General features: G+C 42.9%; 1 protein-coding gene across 2 annotated transcripts in view; it reads left to right on the plus strand.

Annotated features, from left to right (window-relative positions):
• Positions 1–10,393: 10,393 nt before the first annotated feature.
• SH3GL3 (SH3 domain containing GRB2 like 3, endophilin A3) overlaps positions 10,394–22,967 on the plus strand; it is an 87,927-nt gene continuing 75,353 nt past the window's right edge. For both annotated transcript variants that reach the window (XM_075006732.1, XM_075006733.1), the window contains exon 1: positions 10,394–10,540. In XM_075006732.1, coding sequence (XP_074862833.1) covers positions 10,496–10,540 — 45 coding nt within the window. In that variant the 5' untranslated portion in view covers positions 10,394–10,495. The remainder of the gene's footprint in view (positions 10,541–22,967) is intronic.

Below are 22,967 nucleotides of genomic sequence, written 5' to 3' on the forward strand. Positions count from 1 at the left end.
ATCATGCAGCCAGATGGATTTCCTCACTATTGTATTTTGAAAATCTTCACAATCAGTCATCAGGGAGAGAGTTCATGGAGCAAAAACCAAGTAGTGGGTGGAGAAAGACACTCAACAATAGCCCCCAGCAAGATTCAACCCCACTAAAAAAGTTCCTAGCAGATGAGGCTTGATCCAAAACTCTCTGGAGTCAATGGAAAGATGGTCTGATTTCAAATGGACTGTGGATCAAGTCCGTAATTTCACCACCTAATTACATTGGGAGCATTATAAACACTCCGTTTATATTTTATTTGACTGGAAAACTTAAAACTAATCTATTGCCACTAGAATAACTACTGACAGCAAGGGCTGAAAATAAATGTGGGTGATTTGCTCCTAATTTGAAGCCATTAAATAAGTGGGAGCAGAGCATCAGGAAAAGACACGAGGAAAAATATTTCAGTTAATATACATAAATAAAAAAGACTCAGAAAAGCAGATGAGGAGATAATGCCATTTGAGGTTTCACCTGCCATTAATCTACTTGTATTTCATTCTGTGGATTGTGACACCATGTTTTGATGTTCTAACTCAAAGCAAGTAAATGTATAATTATTAATGACATCATTTCTGTAGATTAAAAATTCAATAAATAATTTTCCATTTTATAAAAGAGATAGGAGATATTAATTCTGATGTGCATTCTTCAAACATGAAATCCAGGTTTACAGTATTAGTATTGGATCCAGTATCCTTCCCACATAGTGAATTTTGCATTTTTTTTAAGTTTGTAAACTTCAGATTTAACTTGCTTTTACAGAACCATTTGACACTCTTTTTGTGGGTTTTTTTCTTAATGTAATCGTGGAAGGTCACTGCCACCTATAGATTGGAGTTAGTATCTCACTATTGGTATGTACTATAATTAACGACACACAGCAGTACAAAAGGTCTTTGGCTTGAGATTCAATCCCATTTCCCTCCTTTTCTCTGTTCTCCCCTCCCTCTACTCAGCTCATCCCCACCCAAAAAGAGAAAGCATCATTCTCCCTATTTCCTGAAGGAAAACTTTGCTCAACTCACTGTGTAGGAAAAGTGCACTGTGTTTACTGCACCATATACTAGTTAAGAGCCTTGAGAACCTTGAGAAATTTCATGCGGAATAAAAAAGTCTCCATTGAACTTTATTGTAATATGTGAATAAAAGACATTATGAATAAAATTTTCTGAAGGGCCTCTCAAATAGCGACAGCAAATTTGGATATTTGTATATGTGGGCTTGGTAAATGGGCACCTAATTACAACCATAAGACCAGAGCTGTATTTACAATTTGATACACCTGCAAAACACTGAGGCACTTTTAGAAACTGTTATAAAAATCTGGAACTACCATTTAGACTGAAAGATTGTCATGTTCTCCCTTTCTCCCCACCATGAAAATACTAAGACAATTCTGGAGAAGCTGGTGGCATTTTTAAATTACTGCAAAATTGCTTACATATCTACATCAGATAAAGAGCCCATTAAGTTTAAGATAAAGTCTAAAAACAACTGTAGGGAAGAACAAAAGTGACAACATAAGGATTCTTCCATATTTCACAACTGAAATATTCAGGTGGAAGCTCAGCTTATTTGTCTGCAAAATCCTTCCCTTACACTTTTTTTGTTGTTGTTATCTGAGTATACACTGCTCATAGACTAATAGTGACTACTTTTAATCTTTTCCATTTTTATTTGGTTTTGCTGAATCCTTCAGTTTAATGCTCATCTGGCAATGTTATTCATATTTTTAAATAAATCATAGACCAGGCATATGTAAAATTGTTAACATTTTGTAATATTAAGGTGACATGACCCATTAGTTTAGGCCTAAATCCAACAGCATTCCACACGACATACAAAAGAAGTAGGGGGAGAGTGTGAAGAAAGGTGGCTAAACTCCCATTGACTTGTACAGGTGCAGGATTAAGCCCATTTACATTATTTTTCCTTTCATCTCAGCTTAACATTGATCATCCAATAACAATAAGAAAAAACTAAATGGAATTTGAACAATCTGCAAATGATCATCCAATTAGGATAGCTGGGTAAAGAATTTGTGAAATTGAGAGGGGTTAACATAAGGTAGGTCTACACTTCTGGGAAGATCAACCCAGTTAGGGTTGATCTTCTGGCATTCAATTCACATGCGTAATAGGGACAAGAGAAATCAAACTGTCTAGGGTAGGTAGTTGACCGCTGCACTTCTCGCTGTGGCGACAAGTAAGGGAGAGCAACAGGAGAAACTCTCCTGACCTCCCTCTATGAGGACGGCAAGGTAAGTCGATTGCCATTGCACAGCTAGAATCACATATCTGCAGTTGACTTAACTCACTAGTATAGACCAGGCCATCGTCTGTATGTGTAGGAGAGGTTAGCTGCCCATCTACCCCATGCTCTTCTGAGTGACCATCTGCTGCTTACCCCAGTGAGAGAAGCTCCCTAGCTCTTTTCCCCCTGCTTCTTTTACATCAGTACAATATATAGCAGGGTAGGATTTTGTTTTAACTTGACAACTCATTTCACATCAATAAAACAAATGCCTAATGAGTCATATTCAGTGGTACGCTATCAGCACTGAGCTGCTCTAGGAGCACAAGTCAGTCATAGACCTGTTACAACACAACGTAGCCAGAGTGCAACAATGAATCTGCCCCTACAACATCTTTAAATTGGTCTAATCTGTGAATATTTAAAAATAATTCCCATGGTTTCTTGCAGAAACTGTTCAGCCGTTTCCAGAATTGGACCTTCAAAACAGGATTATTTTCAAAATCCCATAGGAACTAGGCATTGAAATCCCATTGAGTTGCAATAAGATTTGGGTACCTAACTCCTTTAAGACCCTTTGAGAATACCAATTTCAGTGTACAAGTGCAATCCTCAAAATATAGAGGTGAATCTTGGCCCCATGGAAGTCAGTGGCAAAACTCGTATTGATGTCAGTTGGGCCAGGATTTCACCCAGAGTATTGCCTCAGCTGTAACTTTAAAGGACAAACTGCATTTTTTCCAGGCTGTGACTATAAAAAATCAAATTCAGGTGCATTTATTTTTACACTAACTAATTTCCTTAGGAAAGTAAATATGTTGGGGGCATTTGAAATTCAACTAGCAAGCTAGAAAGGGCATACAGTAGGGTCTCAAAATTCACGAAGGTTCCACATTGAGAACCCTCACAAATGTTGAAGTTTGCGAATATGGCAGCCCCCAGCTGCCAGCACTTCCTGCCTGGGGCCCTGGAGAAGTGGTGGCTGCTGGCACTGCTGCTCAGGGACCTGGGATAAATGGTGGCTGCCAGCGCTGCTGCCCAGAGCCCCAGGGAAGAGGCGGCTGCCAGCACTCTATGTCCAGGAGCCCTGGGGAAGCGGCCACAAATGATTGAATTTGCGAACCTTAGGTTCATGAATATTGAGACCCTATTGTACAAATTTGCAAAACATAATTTTACCAATTCTATAATTTAAAATGAACTTAGAAGGGTATCCAGCAGCTATTGGGTGAAGGTGCTATGTTTTCTTTCAGACTTCGAAAAAAGTTCTCAGTGAAGCCAGAAGGTGGCATTAATAGTTTACTAAATGCCATTTCTGCTTTGCACATCTGTGCATAGCTCAAGCCAGAGAAGCATCTGGAAGAAAAATAAATTCTCTAACAACGTAATTTGCACAGGTAAATATGTTGGCTTATTTCAAGTGCACAGCAACTTAATATACTTCTTTTTTCATGTTGTGAAGAATGACAGAATTTTCTCGTAGCAGACAGATCTCATCATCAATTCCAGTAAGCAGGGAAATGTGAAATTATTCTTACAGTAAATATTTGATAGTAAAAGCAGTTCAGTAACATTTTGCTCCTCCAAATCCACATATTTTTGAATAATTCATAAACTCCAGTAATCTCCACCACAGTCACAAAGAGGTCTTCTGCTTGTGTGGCTTGCTTGAACATGATCAAGTCAATGATGCCTAACGAAACTTTAAAATCTGATAGTTCCTTTTTGTGATCCAGTGAGTCCATGAAATGGTGCCATATTTAACATGTGTGACCTATCAGGCCTCTCCTGTTGCCTCAAAGATCAGACATGTGATGATTCCCAGATGTTCAAACATGGCAACTCTCAAAAGTCCTATTAAATTACAGCGAAAGAAAAAAACAAAACAAAACAAGAACAAAAACAAAAAACCACCCTACCCATGCTGTAAAAGTAGGCACATGTGAATGTTCACAAACTCCTAGCAAGGTGCAAGAATGTCTAAAACACGCAAAGCATGCTGATATCCAATTTACTTTCACCAACATTACAGGTAAAAGATATTTCAATGTTACATTAAGTTGCATTTATGTTATAAAATATGCTGTCACAAGAATTATTTTAACCCTGCATCCCACATTATGAACTGAAACCAATCGAAAGAAAACAGTGCTTTTGTGAGCGTGGTTTAGCCAAAATATTTAATGTTTTACTCTTTGCAATTAAGAAAAGAAAATCTCTAAACACATTCCCCTGAAAGATCTATATTCAAACCCCTGCTGGTTGCCAGTCTGTTACTGACAAAACTGAACAGATCATTTTTACTAAAATTCACATGTACACACACTGAATATACATTACCTTTCCTAACTAGTTATATATAATAACATCAGATTAATCTTTACTGTATCCCTGCACTTATTTGCATCTTATTGGTATATATTACTTATCTTAAACCTATACAAATTAATCTACAAATTAATTTTGTATTCAAATTAACAAGGATAGCTTGAGCACTTGCCTTAGTTCAGTCATTTTCAGTTATTTATGTTATTTTCATAGAAGAAACTTATGACATTAGACTACTTAATAATGCTGGCAGTTGGGCCTGGGGGAGGGGCGGGAATCAGGATTTTCATACTGTGGAAAATTCCAGTATTTCAACGTTTATTTTTTTGTCCCAAATCTGGATGAAAAGTTAAAGTACTGACACTTTTCAGTTCAGAAAAGTTGAAATGTTTCATTTTAGAATTTTTCAAACAGAACCTAATTGGTTTGGTGTTGAATCAAAATTCTTTAGTTTGGTGTTTAAAAATGACATTGAGTCAGTTCAACATTAAGCTGCTATAGTACATCATGAATAGTCAGAGAGGTAGCTGCGTTAGTCTGTATTTTCAAAACAAAAAAGCAGTCATGTAACACTTTAAGGACCAATAATGATTTAGGTGATGAGTTTTCATGAAACAGATCCATGAACCTTCATGGGACAGAGTCACTACCTCCAGATCTGGAAATGAAGTGGTGGCTCTGTCCCATGAAAGCTCATCACCTAATACATTATTTTGTTAGTCTTTAAAGTGCTAAATGTCTGCTTTTTTGTTTTGTGATCGTGCACCATGGGAGCTATAATTTGGATACATGTTTCTCCATTCTCCTCTGTGGACTGGCCTCACTGGTTTGACTACATCTCCCATCATGCAAAATAGTTTTCCCTCTGACTAAGTCATATTATGGGAGTCACATGACTGCATGTGCCTCTTGGGAGATTTAGTTTCACTAGGAAGTGAAGCCTACAGGGAAGAATGAGGCTCAAACTACAACTGGAGAAATTGTAGAGTAGAAAGAGGCGGCAATCCACAGGAGAAGTGCAAAAGTCATGTCATATTTTGTCATTTTAATTTGGGATGAAATTTCTGAGATATTGTATGGAGAGAGAAGTGTAGGGATGATGGGGAAAGGGTTTGAAGAGTAAGTCAAATGTGATGAAAAGGCAACTAGGACTGCAGGGATTCATTTAAGTTGGAGAATTAGAGTTGTTCATCTTGGAAGATATCAGAACTGAAGAAGGACAGAAAAAAATTGAAGTGCAGGAACCCTGCTCATAGGAATTTTACCAGAGACACTGTGGAATAAAAGGAGGACCAGAGGAGGCAGATTTTGGGTGTCAGTCAAAACCAGCTATTGACATAGTGGATCTTCCAATAGAAGAGAGGAACAAATGAGTGAAGGATGGTAGAGACTGAAGCAAGGAAATAATTCAACAGCCACATCAATGGAAAAAGGAAGAACAAGCAGGAAGGAGAGGCCTGAGGGCAGAAAAGAGAGCAGTGATAGGCTGAGTGACAAGACAAATGGGGCTAATGGGCAATGCTGAAAGGGAATGGATGATGGGAAACTGCCACAACAGAGAGGACAGAAAGAGAGCAGTACCCTATGAAGGCAAAATCAAGTGAACAACGCTGTTGGGAGTTGGACCTCGGAAGCAAGCCTGCAGGTCAAATGAAGGTCCCCAAGGGCAAGGAAATGTGCAGCTGAGGGAAAAGCTGGATCACCAACATGGAAGCTGAAGTTACCAAGGATTAGTGTGGGAGACTATGAAGGAGGAGAGCCAACTACTGAAATGAGAGAGGAAGGCTGATGAGAAGGTGTTGGGTGGACAGTAGACGATAGGAGTATAGAAAGGGCAAAGAGAGAACTGTTAGATGCAGTGCTGCTCAAAAGAGGAGATATTAGGAAGCAGGGGGACTGAGGCTGCAAAGAGCAGGAATAAAACCAACTGACCAACCATGGTGTGATATGGGAGAGGAATGTGAAAGGAGAGGCCAACTCTTCCGCAACAGAGCAGGCAGCTACAGAGGCAGCATCAAATGAAGAGATCTAGTTATCTGAGAGAGACTCATAGTGGCCCTTCCACTGCCTTGGGTCTTTCCAGAGACAAGGGTCTCCACTTACCAACCCATTCTCATCATAGGCAAGTCGTGGGGTGGGAAAGGGAGTGCAAGACCACTTCAGAAGGTTCTGATACCTCATCCTTCCACTAGGGCAGCTCTCCAGGGGAAGGGTAGGGGAGACCAGGCTCCCCCACTATTTTGGGCTCTGGCTTAGAGACCCTAGATGGGAAGCAGCTGATGGGGGTTTTCCCCTGCCCTAAATACGGCAGCCTTTTCCTGGGCCACTTCTCCCACCACTTTCCTCTAGCACCCAAATGAACTGCTTCTCTCTTCCTAACCTTGGGGCCTAACCAGGGCCACTGCCCCTGCCCCTGCCCCACCCTTCCTCTTTTTTTTTTTTTCCTCCTTCCTTCTCCCCACTTGCAAGCCAGAAGGCCTTAACTGGCAACAGGCGTCTGATTAGCCTTTTTACTGCAGACTGATTCTTAATGAGCTCCAGCTGCCTGCAGTAGTTGTTGGGCTGCCTTACCTGAGCCTAGGTAGGGAACAGGAAGGTACTGACCCAGCTCTTGTAGCGTTCTGTCACACTGGGTAAATTAGATCTAAATAACAGCACAGAATACCGAGAGCCAGGACTGATGCCTGTAAACAAACTTTATGGGACCACGTGGAAAGTTGCCCATCTGCCACATAATATGTGGACATCTGGCTACCCAAAATCATGCAGGACCATGGATGTTGTCAGATCAGAGAGTAACTAACTAGGGAGGTTCAACGTGTACTAACATATGTAGTATATTAAAATGTTATTGTAACTTTGTCTTAATAAAAAGCTAAAATTAGGAGAAGGCTGTGCGAATACGGGTTTGAAGAGCAAAAATGTGTAAGAGTGTTTACAGGGGCTGAGTTGAGGACAGCGGACTATAGGGGTGTGTTTATACAAGCCCCCTCCTTTCGGAAGGGGCATGTTAATGAGGGAGTTAGGAAGATGCTAATGACATGCTGCCATGAATATGCAGCGCCTCATTAGCACAATGGTGGCTGTGGCAATTCAAAAGTGCCACTTTCAAATTGTGTGCTGCCCATGTAGCTGGCGGCCTTTCAAAAGGACCCCCCTGTCTTCAAAGCCCCCTTCTTCCCATTTGTTTTGGGAACAAGGAGCTATTGATGATTTGGGAGTCCTTTTGAAAGGTCCCCAGCTATATATCCAGCATGCGTTTTGAAAGCAGCACTTGCAAATTGCCATGGCCACTATTATGCTAATGAGGTGCTACATATTCAAGGAAGTGCCTCATTAGCATCTTCTGAACTCCCTCATTAATACGCCCCTCCTGAAAGCAAGGGGCTCATGTAGACACACCCCAGGAGAGCAGGGGAAGTGATTGGGTGAGGAAAATGGATGAGCTGAGGAGGGAAACTGAGGGGAAGGAGACAGGCTAGTGATAGGGGAGAAGGCTGGATTGGGTAGAATGGTTACTGCCCCATTCTAATGGCTAAGACAAGAGGAGGCCCATTCACTAGCCATCTGGATCCTTTCATCTGACTTTAGCATGTATGTTTCAGGTTGAATTTGCACCGTGAAATACATACGCTTTAAGGGTCATCAGCTTCCCCTAAAGACTCAAACAATCAAAGCAAACTAACCCCTCCCTGGGAAAAATAATATTTAGATCTCATGAATTTTAAGACAGATTCATGATTTTGGGGGTTGAGTCGTGATTTCTGAATGCTTTAGGTGGGCAGTATTACAATCAGGATTGCCTACCCCAAGCATTCAAAGATCATGAGTCAGAGCCCACCAAATAAATCCTTCGCAACTGCTACTGCTAAATTAAAGGACAGCATCATTACTCCAGTGTTACCAATAATTTCTGTTATTTTTAAGGAGGTGAATTTTGAATTATGCCAAATTTGGAACAGATATTTTATTTTTGGCCAGTACACAGCTAGCTCTGTTTGCAAAGCTCAAATTCCTGACAACAGAGTTTGAAATTTGGATGAGTTCAGGTGTGAGGTTTTGCTGCCCAGCTCTTGATCATTATTATTAACCGAGTCAGTTCCAAAACACTCTGGAAATGCCTTGCCTTCTCTTTACTGTATTCGTATTTTTCGATTACCTTGTAGCAATCAAAATTCTGTGCCAAACACAACTGTGAGAGTGACACAAGCAGTGATGAGGAGAGACTAGCCAGGCCCCTGGGCATGATGGGAGGGGGCTTTGCTTTGTGCCCCTGGAAGGGGCAGGGCCTCATGCAGAAAAGGCAGCTGTGGCTAGCTCCTCTCTTTGCCCAGCCAGCCCTTCAGGGGCATCCAGAGTGTGCTACCCAGAGCTCCAGCAGCACTTTAAAGGGCCTGGAGCACCAGTCACTGCCACAAGTAATGGTGATAGCAGGTGCAAACACTGGTGCCTTTTTAATCATCTTTGGCCCATCCATTGGCAGCCCTAGAAATGGGTGTAGGGTACATAGGTAGGTAAGCAGGTCTGGGGGTAACAAAGTTGACATGAAATAAAAATGACAAAAATAAGATTGGGCTGAGAGTGTGTTAAGACCACAGCCCTCATCTGGCCAATAGCATCACCATTATTTCCTTCTAATCCCAGAAACTTTCTGTGTCTCTCTCTGCAGTCTCTTGTCTTATACTAAGGGCTTGTTTCAACTATGCAATGGATAGAGGTGGCAGCAATCAATCCACAGGCATCAATTTATTGCTGCTACTTTGACACAATACATCAGTCCCTGAGTGTCAATGTCAAAAGAGTCAACGGAGTTGGCATGAGAGCCATGTAGCAGACACCGAGGTGAGCTGTGGACTTCAGCTATACTGTACTATTTGCATAACTGGAATTTCATAGGATAGGTCGACAGGGGGCAGAGGAGGGTTATGGGGCCAAGGCCTTGGACTGTAAGCGTTCCAGGCGCAGGGATTCACTTTTGGTGTGTGTTTGTACAGCACATAGCACATCGGGGTCCTGGTCTGGGAGCAGCTGTCCCAGGTGTGGTAATAGGGAGCATTAGCAGAGCGACAGGAGAGGTGTGGGAGGTTGTCTTTTAGCTAGGGCTGAGGTGAGCTAGGTAAAGCAAAGTGGTTTGAGCACTGGCCTCCTAAGCCTCGGGTTGGGAGCTCAGCCCCCGAGAAGGCCATTTAGGGGTTTGAAGCACATGGACGTGAAAAAAAAATCCGTGAGAGGTGGTTCTTGTGCCTGCCAAGAGAGCAGGGGACTGGACTTGATGACCTCCCGAGGTCCCTTCCAGCGCTATGAGACGTGTCTCTCCCCATATTAGGGTGAGGGACTGAAACGGAAATTGGTGAGGTAGGGGCTTACGGAGCTGGGCGGCCAGAGGGGACCGGCGGCTGCCGGGCGCTCGGAGAAGCGTACAGCCGGGGAGCGACGCCCCTACCCGCAGTCAGAGGTTGTGTGCGTGGTTCTCGGGCTGGCAGCCGCCTGGCGGGGACCTCTCCGGCAGCTCCACGCTCGCTCCCTCCCGCCCGCCTCGCGCTGCTGAAACCTCTTTGCTCCCTCCTTCTGCCGTCTCCATGCAACAGGGTAGCGTGGGCGTCATCCACTTCCCCTCTTTGCATAATCCTCGCCAGTGGCCAATCGGCAGGCTCAGGCATTTGCATAGACCTCTCCGGGGGCCAATGGGCTGGCAGCTGTGGAGCCTGTTTGGAAGGCAATGTTTCCATCCGTGGGGTTCCAGAGCGGTGGGTGCTTGTGAGAGAGCCCGCGGCCGGGCTGGTACCAGCTGGCCGGGTGCTCGGCCTGGGCAGCGCTACGGGCCGCCTGTTGTTCGCTGCAGAGCCCAGTGCGGGGAAGCGCCGCGGGGACAGGATGTCGGTGGCGGGGCTGAAGAAGCAGTTCCACAAAGCCAGCCAGGTAAGAGACGCACCCCCTGGGGCGGGGGTGGCAGTGCCCCTGCGGTCTGGCATTCTGCCACCCTGTGGGGAATTACCCCCTTTCCCGCAGGGGTCTCCCTTCCCCTTCTCCGTCCAGGGGGCAGGACCCCACTTGTCACTTACTCTTTAGCTGCCCCTGCTGGGGGTGGTTACCACTCAGCCGGGGTGTTAACTCCAGTCCCTCCCTTCCGGGGAGAGAGTTGTCAGACTCTTATTACCCTGGGATAGATCCCATTATCCACTCCTGTGCTAGGCTTCTCAGGAGCATGATCCTCTTGAATCTGCCCTGCCTGCGGTACTATTCCCTTACTTCCCCTCACAGCCAGGACATTACCTCTCTCCCCAGGCTTCTGCTTTTACTCATGTTAACTTTTTGTGGCACTGCCCAGTCATGGATGTGCTAGGTGCTGTACACAGGTCTCACTCATCCAAACTATTCTTTATCACATATCCCTCCACAAGTTACTCCTCAATTAGTCCACCTGGGGGACTATCCTGTTCTCTTGGTTTTACTCTTCTATTTTAGGATATCAATCCCTTGTCTGTTAGGGGCTACTAACTCTCTAAGGGAGCTCCCCCCTTTTCAAGGGGTCATTTGTTATCCATATGTAGGGGACTTTACCAGTCTCATCTTCCAAGGAATTGCCCCTTCTCTTCTTCCCATCCCAGTGCTTCACCTTTTACCACCATCCTTTTCTCTCCTCTTTATTTTCTACTCTTTATGTCATGTGACTATCAGCCTATTGCTGCTGATTTTTTTTCTCCAGGTTATGAAATCCCCTCTTGTGGCAGGTGAATTGATTGCAGTGTTGGGTGAGCTGACATGAAAAACATATACTTTTGCTGATAGTTTCTCTGTACCTGAAATCTGTTCAGTGAAGAGGCTGAGGAGTCCCAGATAGCTTTGTAGGTTAAATTATTTGTTCTAAGCCACAAGGGTTGTGTAATTCTCTTTGTCATTATTAATGATAATGGCAGCACTGAAATCACCTGCAACCTGTTGAGTCTATTGAGGCTCAGCTTGTTCTTGCTGGGAATAGAGAAAATGAGGATTCAGTGCCTGATTTCCGGGCTGTCTTCTTGTTGTGTTCTGTTTTCTTGAGTTCTAGTATCTTATGGTTTATGAACAATGCACACACATCAAACATATTTGGAGGGGATTCCTGTTCTTATCTTTCCTTGTATTAATGTCTTTTCAACATATCTGTATAATGTTTGCATCAAACAATGTCACAGGTATATAAATGCTTTGCTCAACTCTCATCATGCCCATCACAAAAAGTGGATCTCCCTGGGTAAAGACATTCAGGGTTACCTTGCAGATAGTTTGAGCTTGTTGTACACCTTGAGTTTAAGATCTTTTATGATAAATGGTACAACCTTAAATATGGTGCCTTCTCAATGCTGAAAACAAAAGGCCTGTAGCCGAGGAAGTTAGAAACATAACCACAACAAAAGCAACATATAGTGTAGAAATTGCTAGTGACAGTGTTTTGCAATCAGTCCAGTCCTGTGGGAGAAAATGAGCTAACAGAAACTAAGGTGCTTGTATATCTATAACAGGGTAATAGGAGTATACTGAAATGTGCTATTGCATTGTTTCCTATACTCAGTACAGAACAGCACATAACCAGGACGTTTTAAAAAGCATGTCATGACCTTGAGCCTGATCTTAGATCTATTGAGGTCAGTGACAAAGCTCCCATTTCTTTTTGTGGTTCAGGATTGAATCCAGCATATGAAATGAAGTGACTCAAGACACCTGTGATTCTTTAAAAAAAAAAAAAAAAAAAAAAAAAAAGTGGAAAGTCCAAGGTGGACTGGAATTGAGGAAGGCATATTGCATTGTGTTTTTGAAATTGTTTGAAACAACCCCCCCAACCTATTGTTTTAGGACAATATTTGGATGCATTTAGCAGCTAGCGTTGGGTGAAATGGAGCAAGATGAAGTAGTAGATGGAAACCACACAGGAGAAATTAGCAGTTTATGTATGGCTAAAATGTGTGTGTGATCTAATATGACTAACCCTACCTAATCCATCCACCTCACAAATATACTCCATAAACTTCAAACAAATTTATAACAGACAAACAGGAGATCAAACAATAAGCCAGTCCAATAAAGAGATTATGCCAACTGGTAATATTATGACAGAATTAAATTTAGTGAGTGTACTTATCGTAATGACAAGAGAAGCAGATATAGAGCATGAAAAGAATATTGCTCATAATGGCTTTTTATTTGTAAATGTATAAAGACTAAGAGCCAATGAAGGAGGCATAAGTATCTCTCTGTATATGGAATGAATAAAAGATGCCAGGGATAACCATTGACAGAAGAGGTGGGTATTACTTGGGTGGGGGAATGAAATTAAATCTTTGTATTAGCATTCCCAAAGGAGGATGGGGGCAGATGACAGAAGCAGACGAAAATCCCAGAGGAGGGCAAGAAAATACTGAAGGGAATGAGGATCATGTAGGAATGTGATAAAGAAATGAGAACATTTTAAAATGGGCAGAACTTGAAAACAAGAAACCAAAAGAAAGAAGCAAATGAAATCAGAGTCTACACTTACCAAATGCATTCATAATATTAAATACAGAGACCCTTGCATTTTATGTTGCAAGAGATTCTTGTCCAGTTACAACAGGTTTTATATTCTGTTCTGCAGAGCTCTCTGTTCCAGTCTCTTGAACTTGGAATTTCGCTCGTATATGTCTCCATTTGTTGTAAATATAACTTCCAGAATTTGTCATTGAACTACTTGCTGCTTTTGGGACCAAAACACGAGAAGATTTCAGAGAATTCAATAGAAAGAGAGCACTTTTTCATTTTTTTAATGTGCTGCATCACCTTTGTACAAGCTTCTTATACTTTAATTTTAATTGAAGTTGTGAATTTCAGGAGAAAAAAACTTAATTACAAAGTTTGGGGGTTTTTTGTACATCACAAAAGTTTCTGAACTGACTACTTGAATAACGTGGATCTGACTTAATACGTTATTTTGTCAAAAATTGTGATCACATAAATTTCGTTTTGTTTTAAGGGTTCTAAGTAAAAGTGGCCTGTTTTTACTGCTTTAAAGGAGTTCACAGAAAGTTATGGATGATATGGTCTTGTTTCTTTGGTCAGGGTATTAAAAGATCCCCTTGCTTAGGGATATGTGACCATATTTTTGAGTTCATGGTAAATGTTTCTTGAAGGTTTGCCCTATTTGTATTTTCCCACCTACTTTAGAAGCACAAGTCCACTATTTGGTAGTAACTGCTGATGGTCAGTGATAGAAAGCCATTGGAATCTCTTTTTGTTTACTACTTGAACTCAGCTCTTCGTTGCTATATTACTTCCACTTTTGCCTATGTCATTGTCTAAGTGGCAAATTCTGACCTGCTTTGTATCCCATGCAAGCCTATTGATTTAATTCTGGTTTCAGACAGTCCACGTAAAGTTAGAATTTGGCTTTAAGTATATAATAGCTTTTGGGGGGATTGTAGTGGAGAAGTTAAGAATCTTGAATAAAATTAGAATGGCAAAACTCACTTTATTATATATCATCTTATTGAGGTTGAATTTAAATTCAGACTATGTAAGCAAACTGGAGCCAGGAGCATTCACATCCCCATATACCTCTTCTAGTTGATAAGATATTTAACCAATAAAGCACAAGATAGAAATACTGCATCATCAAAAACACTCTCATTGGTTGATCAGTGGTTCTGAGGGCAGGATATTTCTGAGAAATAATTAATTTTATTACAGGCCTCATTTAAAACATAGATTTTCTCCTGTGTCTTGATATATTTCCAAATTGAATTTTTTAAAACAATGTGACTTCCAGAGAGCTTTCTGTTTGATCAATAGTTTGTACTGTAAGTCCCCAATTTACATGGGTCCTAGTTACATGGATACAGTAAGGTCTCAGAGTATGTGACCCCGCTCTTACACGGCTGACCCCCAATTCATACAGTGACCCCCCACTTTACGTGGCTTCACGTTGCGCAAAACTTGTTTTAATGTGAGTTCCACACAATGTGAAGCTGCTGGGCTCTCAGCCTGCTTAGCTTCCTGCAGCTGTGGGCAGCTCGGCAGGCTAAGAGCCTCTGCCCCCTGCCTTCCCAGACTGGTACCGCTTGACGGCCATGCTGGTTCACTCCCATTAAACCCCCCGTTGGCTCAATCCTCCCCCAATTGCCCCACCCCCATGTGCCCTGGCTCACCTCCCCAGTGGGGGGCTCCAGCTGTCAGCCGCCACCGGCATGCGCAGGGGCTCTATCCCCCCGCCAGGTCAACCCACCCCAGCCCTGGTTCACCCCCATGCAATCCCCCTTCTGCTCAGCTCAATCCCCCACATCCCCAGCTCACCCCCCCGCAAACTACATGCTGGGCTGTCAGCCACCAGCACATGAGGGGGCTCCAGCTGTGAGCTGCTGCAAGCACATGTGGCTCCCCTTCCCCCTAGCTAGTCCCCCACCGTGGTTCAGCCCATTCAACCCTTCCCCATACATGGGGCTCTGGCCTCAACCTGCACCCGGGGCTTCCTGCATACACGTGCGGGGCTCCAGCTCCAACCCCCAGCTGCCTGGGTCTAACCCCCTGCATGGCCCAGCTCAACTTCACCCTCCCATCCCCCATGCAGCCCTAATCTACCACAGGCATAACCCTCATTCCCCCTCCCAGGGCCCCAACCCATTCCCCAACCCCTCTCCAACTTAAGCGGTTTTCAGCTTACATGGTGACCTTCAGAACGAATTACCAGTGTAAGCTGGGGACCTATTGTATGTTGACAGTTGTGTACTACCACAGTTCTAGCTTCTGTTTCCTGTTTTTTTAACTCAAAAAACCATTTTGCCATCACACATTTGTGTTAATTTTCGCTAATGCCTTTATAATGCTTTTCATATCACAGTTACATGGTGGTAACTCAAATTCATGCTGGATTTCATTTGCAGATATAAGGTAGGAATGTTGTTTGGAGTGGTATCTCCATTTATTAAACCAAAACAGAGATGGTCCAGAATACATCTTAACAATTATGAGCTATTATTCTTATTGGGACTTACACTGTTTTGGAGCTCAATACCAGAACAGGAGATATGAGCTGGTATTTGCCAAGGGCTGGGCCCAACTCAGTGTCATCTGAGTGCTTTATGCCCTTATTCTCCTTTAAGAATACATGCCATGGTGCCCGACACTGGGAGCTTTCAGTTGAACTCTCAATATATTTCTGGCTTTAAAAAAATTATAAAACTTGTGGTTGGTGCTCAAGTCGTTATGCAGCACCATCATTTATATCTCAGCCTACTCAAAATACTCTGCTTAAATAGTTTATCAAATATATTCCTTGCATTGGCTTCTGAAGATAGTAGTAGTTCTCTGACAAACACAGAGATGTTAGTGACTGGTATCCAAAGACTGACTGACAATACAAAAAAGAAATATTCTCCTGTGACCTTTTCTCTTGACATGCCCTTAATGACACAAAAGTCTCCCTAAATAATGGATCTGTAGCAAATATTTTTCAAGACCTCCTTGTGTTGATTCTACTGTTTGCTGTCACCAATGCCTGTTTTGAGACCAGAGGCTGATCTCTTTGACATTGTTCTAACTACATTGATGTAAGTGGAATAACTCAGGATTACTCATGTAAGTATGGTCGGAATGAAGATACTGGTTACATCTTTAGGGAAGAATTTGTTTCTATGTGTCTTTCTTTCTCTCTATTTTTTAATATGCATAACACTAAGGTGGATGTCATTAGCCAGTCTGTAGTGCCAGTCTGTTATAACTTAATTTACATCAGTGCTGACATAGGTTGTCAGTGTCCTCTTGTTAATCATTTTGTTTTATTTTGACTATAAACTAACACAGTGCTGTATTTAAATGGAAGGGAGAAGTTGCCTCTGTTCAGTTAGGGTACCCAGGCACCTGATTTTTTTTTACTAAAATGCCCTGTCAAAAAGGGACCCTAGCAGCTACACTCAGCAATGCTGAACAGGGTGTTAAAACTCCTTTCAGAGGCAATCCGGGCTAAGGCAGGGTCCGCACAGCTCCTGGAAGCAGCTGGCATGTCCTTGCAGCCATGAGGGATCCAGGGAAGCTGCACGTGCTTCCCCCAATCCCAAGTGCTGGCTCCGTATCTCCCATTGGTTGGGAACCAAGGCCAGCAGAGACTGTGGGAGTGGTGCCTGCAGGTTCAGAGACAGCACACCGTGCAGAGCCACCTTGTCGTGCCATGCTCTAGGGGCCAGACATGTTACTTGCTTCCAGGAGTAGGGCAAAGGCAAGGCACGTAGGCAGCTTACCATAGCTCCACTTCACTGCTGCCTGGGAGCCGCTTGAGTTAAGTGCTGCCAGCTGGAGCCTGCACCTTGAACCTCCTGCCCCAGGTTAGAACCCCCTTCCACACCCAAACTCCCTCCAGCATTTCCACCCCTTCCTCTACCACAGTCCCCTACCCCAGCCCTGAGCCTTCTCCTGCACCCAAACCCTTCATCCCCACCAAACCTCAGAGCCTCCAATCCCACCAGGAGCTCTTACCCACTCTGCATCCCAAACCTTCTACCCTAGTCCTGTGAAAGTGAGTGATGGTGAGGGAGAGCAAGTGATGGAGTGAGAGGGGCTGGGGTGAGTAGAGGGTGAGGCCTCAGGGAAGAAATAGGGCAAAGCTGTTGGGTTTCGTGCAGTTAGAAAGTTGGCAGCCCTAAGTTAAATTAGTAACCTGTGATGAGCTTGTGTGTCTGTAGAAGGACAAACAACTTTTCTTATTTCTGTGTAGTATCCGGGAGAGGGCTGGACACTACAGAGCACATCATTTTGGAGAAAATTTGGCACTGGGAGTTTGTTGTGTCATACTGCAAGAAATAACTAAGACTTGGAGGGACTGGAGAGTGTGGCTGGTGCGTTGCTGGCAAGATTCTGGAGTCGCAGTTGCTGCTGTTGTACACAGACAGTCAGGGTGTGACTTGCATGTTTGGTGCTACTTGTGACTGTCCCAGGCTGTGTGTTACAGTAGAAAAACATTTGGCTCACTCAGAATTATAGGGCAAGTGAGAGGCTGAATGCCCACTGGTCTGAATTTCACCAGAATGCCCAAACATCAGTTAAGTGATGTTAACCAAAAGGAATAAAATAACAGATAAAATCTTACCCATCTTGTATCTATAATATCCTGGGATCAACATGGCTACACCAGTATTGCCTACATAAAGTCTTGTGTACATAAACCTTTCCTGTGCGTTACCCAGTGTCCACCTCATATCTAGCTGTGACACTTTGAATGCATTTCCCAGACCTGCAGATCTCTGTGTGAGTGCAATTGCTTGTCTCTTTCACCAACAGACGCTGGTTCAGTACAAGATATCATCTCGCCCACCGTTTATCTCTCATAAGGGTTTGTAAATATTAGCGGAAGCAGAGAATGTAGCAACCAAAAAGGGGCAAATAATATATCCTAAGTCTCATTATTGAAATGGAGAGAGACACTTCGGCTGAACATCACTCACAGTTGTGCCAAGTGACCTCTGACTCGTAACATGGAGTCCACCACCAATTTGAACTAGGTGTGATGAATCAGGAACGTAAACAGAAAGCTCTTATATTGCGTAGCCAGATGTCAGAGAGCAGTTTGTTGCTCCCGTCTGGGAGGCAATCAGCAGAAGATTAAGTAGAAAAGGAAGTTGATTGTTTCATCAGTTGTCTTGTGGTATTGGTCTGGAATTGCTTAATTATGGATGGTGGAATATTGTGTATTTTGAATATTTAATAATAATGCTGCCAAGATAACAAGAAATCAGTTGTCTTTCTTCCACAGACATAGATGTAGACATTCAACCCGGCAATATCTACAGTATTCTTTTCCTCTCCCACACTTATTAGATAATATGTAGTTGGAATTAATTTTCATGATATTTGTAGACTGATGATTATAAAGCAATTAGTGTAGATTTTGCAGGGATCACTTTTCAGTGGCAAAAAAGCTCCAGAGAGACGCTGTAGCTGTCTGTATATCTTAAAAATAATTTTGTTTTTCTCAGTAGAGAAAATGTCCTTGGAAAATGATAATTTCTTCTCTATCATGGTTTTTTTAACTACAAGTGTGTAAAGACCTGGAAGGAAGTGTGGTCTTATGGTTAAGTCCCTGAACTGGGACTGGAGAGATCATAGAAAAGTAGGACTGAAAGGGACCTTGAGATCAGCTAGTCCCGTCCCCTGCACTAAGGCAGGACTAAGTATTATCTAGATTCTGCAGAACAACAGGTGTTCATCATTCTTTTAAACCACCAGGGTTCCACAATCTGTATTTAACTACTTTTTCAGTTAGGAAAATTTTCGTAATGTCTAGCTTAAATCTCCCTTACTGCAATACTAGCCCATTATTTCTTGTCCTGTTCTTAAAGGTTAAGGAGAACAATTTAGCATCCCCTTCTTTATAACAATCTTTTAAATACTTGAAGACCCTGATGCCACTTCATGCCCCCAGAGCTGAACACAGTGCTCCAGAGGAAGCTTTATTAGTGCTGAGCAGTGTGGAAGAATTATTTCTCATGTCTTGCTTACCACACTCCTACTAGTACAGCCCAGAATGATATTTGCTTGTTTATCAGCGGTGTTAGATTGCTGACTCTCATTTAGTTTGTGATCCCTCATAATCAGGGTGAAAGTAACTTAACTATCATAATGATATAGGACCTCGGGTGGAAGAGGCAGGGTGTTAGGCAGAAGAGGCAGGGCTGGGAGCCAGCTGTTCCCAGGTGTAGCTGTGGTAGTGGCAGCAGTGGCTGGGAGCCTGCCAGTCCCTCTGAAATTGCTGGGCCCTGGAGCAGCTGCCCCTTTTGCTTTGCTCCCTGTCAGCAGCCCTGTCCACTCATGTCAATTGTCATGATGGTAGGGTTCAGCTGCGCTTCCAAAGCAGTGCTTTATTGTTTCTGCCCCTTTTGTCCCCCTGCCGTCCTCCAATTTAGTGGCCCTGTGGGTGAGGAGGGGCAAAAGAGCCAGACCCTACCAGCAGGGCTGAGAATAGCGTGGGCATGGGGAAGGGATAACAATATTAAAATGCTGCTGCTGTTGACTGTGTACAGGTTGGTACCTGCAGCCTTATAGTTAAAAGTCAGACATTGCTAACTGGTATGCTGTGCCAGCCTACTTTTCACATCTGTCTGTAACCTCCTGGTGCTTTTCTGCAGTACTGATTCCTAGGCAATTATTTCCCCTTTTGTATTTGTGCAATTAATTATTCTTCCTAAGGCTAACTCGACCACAGACATTCAATTCTAGCTATGGCAATTGCGTAGCTAAAATCAACATATCTGCACTGAGCTAACATGGCCGTACCTTCTGGGGAAGGTCGGTAGAAGAGTTTCTCCCATCAACCTCTGTTACTCTTCACATCTCGCGAGGAGTACAGGGGTCGATTGCGACCTCTGTGAGGTTGAGTTTTGCAAATCCATACTTGAGGCGCAAAATCATATCCTGGAAGATTGACCCTCAGTGGGTTGATCTTCCAGCATAGTGGCGACTTAGGCTTAGTGTAGTACTTTAAATTTGTCCCTATTGAATTTCAGCCTATTTATTTCAGAGCATTTCTCCAATTTTTCTTGATCATTTGGAATTCTAATCCTGTTGTCTAATGTGCTTGCAAGCCTTCTCAGCTTGGTATATCCACAAACTTCGTAAGTTTACTCTTTATATCACTCTTCAAATTATTTATGACGATATTGAATAGATCCAGACCCCAGATGAATCCTGGTGGGACACCATTTGATATGCCCTTCTAGCTTGACTGTGAACTATCAATAACTATTCTCTGTGTGCAGTTTTCAAATGATTTGTGCACCCACCTCATATAGTAGGTTAGTCCTAGACTGTCTTTCCATAGTTTCCTTATGAGAAGGTCAAGTGAAACAGTACCACAGCTTTACTGAATTCAAGAAATCACATCTGCTGCTTCACACCTATCCACAAGTCTTGGTATCCTGTCAAAGAAGGATAATGATTTAGTTCCCAGCACTGTGATAGACTTCCTGTGTAACATTGAGTAACTGATATAATCCTCCTGTATCTCAGCTCCCCATTGGTAAAACTAAACAGGTGTATTTTGAGGGCAATCTGTTAACTGCTGAACTACTATGGGATAAGTCCTGAGCTAGAGAGAATTACAGTCCTTACGCTTATCATAAAAATGCTTAGTCTGCACAGCCACCACGTTAATAAAATATTTGCCAGATTTTTGCATATGTGGTTTCAGGACAGTGAGGGGAAGCCTCCCTAAACTTTAAGTCATATTCATTTGAACAGTAGGAAACTATGTGAATGGTGTATGTAAGCCTTTAAACATCAATGATTCACAACTAGGGGACAGTAAAAGGGTTGCAGTCAAGATGGACAAGGAAAGAAAGAAGAACTTGTAGTTGATCATAAGACTGAAAGGCAGTCTGGGATCTATTCCCAGCATTTCCACATGCTACCTGTATAATAGAAGGCAGGTTGCTTAAGTTCTCTGTCTCAGCCTATTGCCACGCTACCATAGAAGACGGGGTCAATCTTCTGTGGTTTTGTTTTGCACATGGGCGAAATAGCACTTTCCAGGGTCATCATCAACCCTGGAACTCCTTGTGAGTGCTGAGGATTAAGGAAGGTTGAGAGGAGAAATGCTCCTGTTGACCTTCTTCCGTGAGGACAGCCCTAGCAGCTGACCGCTGACAAGTAAATTTTAGCTATGCAATTGGCGTAGCTAAAATTGCGTTATCAGCAGTCAACTGCTATCTCTATGACATAGCCTCAGTTTAAACATGTGTAAACAGATGATAGGAATATCTATATCACTGGAAAACTGTGAGGCGTGCTTACCTGAACGTGCAGATAGAGAAGGGGACTTTAGATGTGCAAATGATTACAGAATTAGATGTCTGTACAAGGCTATTTCCAGTTTTTATTTATTTATTTATTTTTTTAGACCAGACATTTTCTAAAAACTGTCTGCTCTCTAAAATTAAAGCTACCAGGATGCTTAAATCCCCAGGTCAGAACACCCACACATGAGGGCATGTCTCCAAGGGAAGCACTTGTGTCCACTGCAATTTCCTTACAGATTATGAACTAGCGTAAGATGATAATAATATATCCGTATGCATTCATGTTTCCTAGAACTGGAACTCTTAAGGCTTGCAGTAGGTGGGTTGCTGCGTCTGGAAGCTGAGAATCTAATTTGGATACAGGCTGCAATTTGGAGGGTTTGCAGGTGTGTGAAACATTCTCAGAAAATCATTACAGTACAGAAAATTGTTTTGTAATGGGGTCACATCTGAACTGTCTCCCTTAAGTTGTGTACCCTTTCAAAATGCTTTTGCCTTATTGGAGTGTGTCACAAGCATAATGAAGCTCCAGACTGAAGCTGTCAGTCCATTCTTAACTCAGGTTATTGTCTGAGTCACGACAGATATGTGATCCTGTGTGATATGTTATGGTATGTTCCTCGGAGAACATGGAATACTAAGGTCAAGTGGACGAGTTGAGCACAGTATCACTTTTCAATGTCTTTGTATTGTTAGTTTGCTTCACTATTTAAATGCTACTTGAATCTGTTATCTTAAATATTACTTAGTTGTTACAGATGTCTACCTCTGCATAAGAATTTGCGTCAGGGGCCATATTTTAAACACACAAGGACAGATACTGCTTTCAGTTACGTTGAGGTAAATCTTCAGTGATTCAGTCTAGTTATTGGTACATATGCAATGAAACAGTGTAACCAAGATCAGAATCTGCCCCTCACAGCCTTATCTAAATGCACCGTTCCTGTTGACATAACTAAGAGATCACAGCATGTTTAAGGACACGACACAGTTGAAATTTAAAAACAAAACTAAAATGAAGAATGAGTTGAAATATATATTCTGCCTGCCTATCGTGCATTTCATTAATCTGGCCTTTCTGTAACTTCCATGCAGACATACAAGAAAGATGAGAAGCTAGGAAATATCTTCATGTTCATCCCTTTTGTAATAAAATTGTTGCCTTGAGTTGTAATTGTGTTGTTAAAGAATTCTTACACTAATACAATAGAGCCCGGACTTATGCAGAGGGTTGTGTTCCTGCACAACCCAGCATAAGTCAAGTTTCGCATCACTTGGGGGAGCCACGAAAGTTGGCTGAGCCGCTGCTCACAGGAGAGGGTCAGTTTCCCAGCTCCTGTCAGGGATGGCAGCCTGACTGGAACAGTTTCCTCCCAGGCTGTCAGCTGCTGCCGCTGACAGAAGTGGAGAAACTGACCAGCACTGCTGCACTGGTCAGTTTCCTGGCTCCCGTGAATGGTGGGCAGCCCAGAGCCAGGCACTAGCCCCCAGCCACTCAGAATCATGTTAACCAAAGATTTGCACAACTTGAGTGTGCGTATCTCAGGATGCTACTG

This window comes from Carettochelys insculpta, chromosome 12 (assembly GCF_033958435.1).
Source record: "Carettochelys insculpta isolate YL-2023 chromosome 12, ASM3395843v1, whole genome shotgun sequence".
Taxonomy (NCBI): domain Eukaryota; kingdom Metazoa; phylum Chordata; order Testudines; family Carettochelyidae; genus Carettochelys; species Carettochelys insculpta.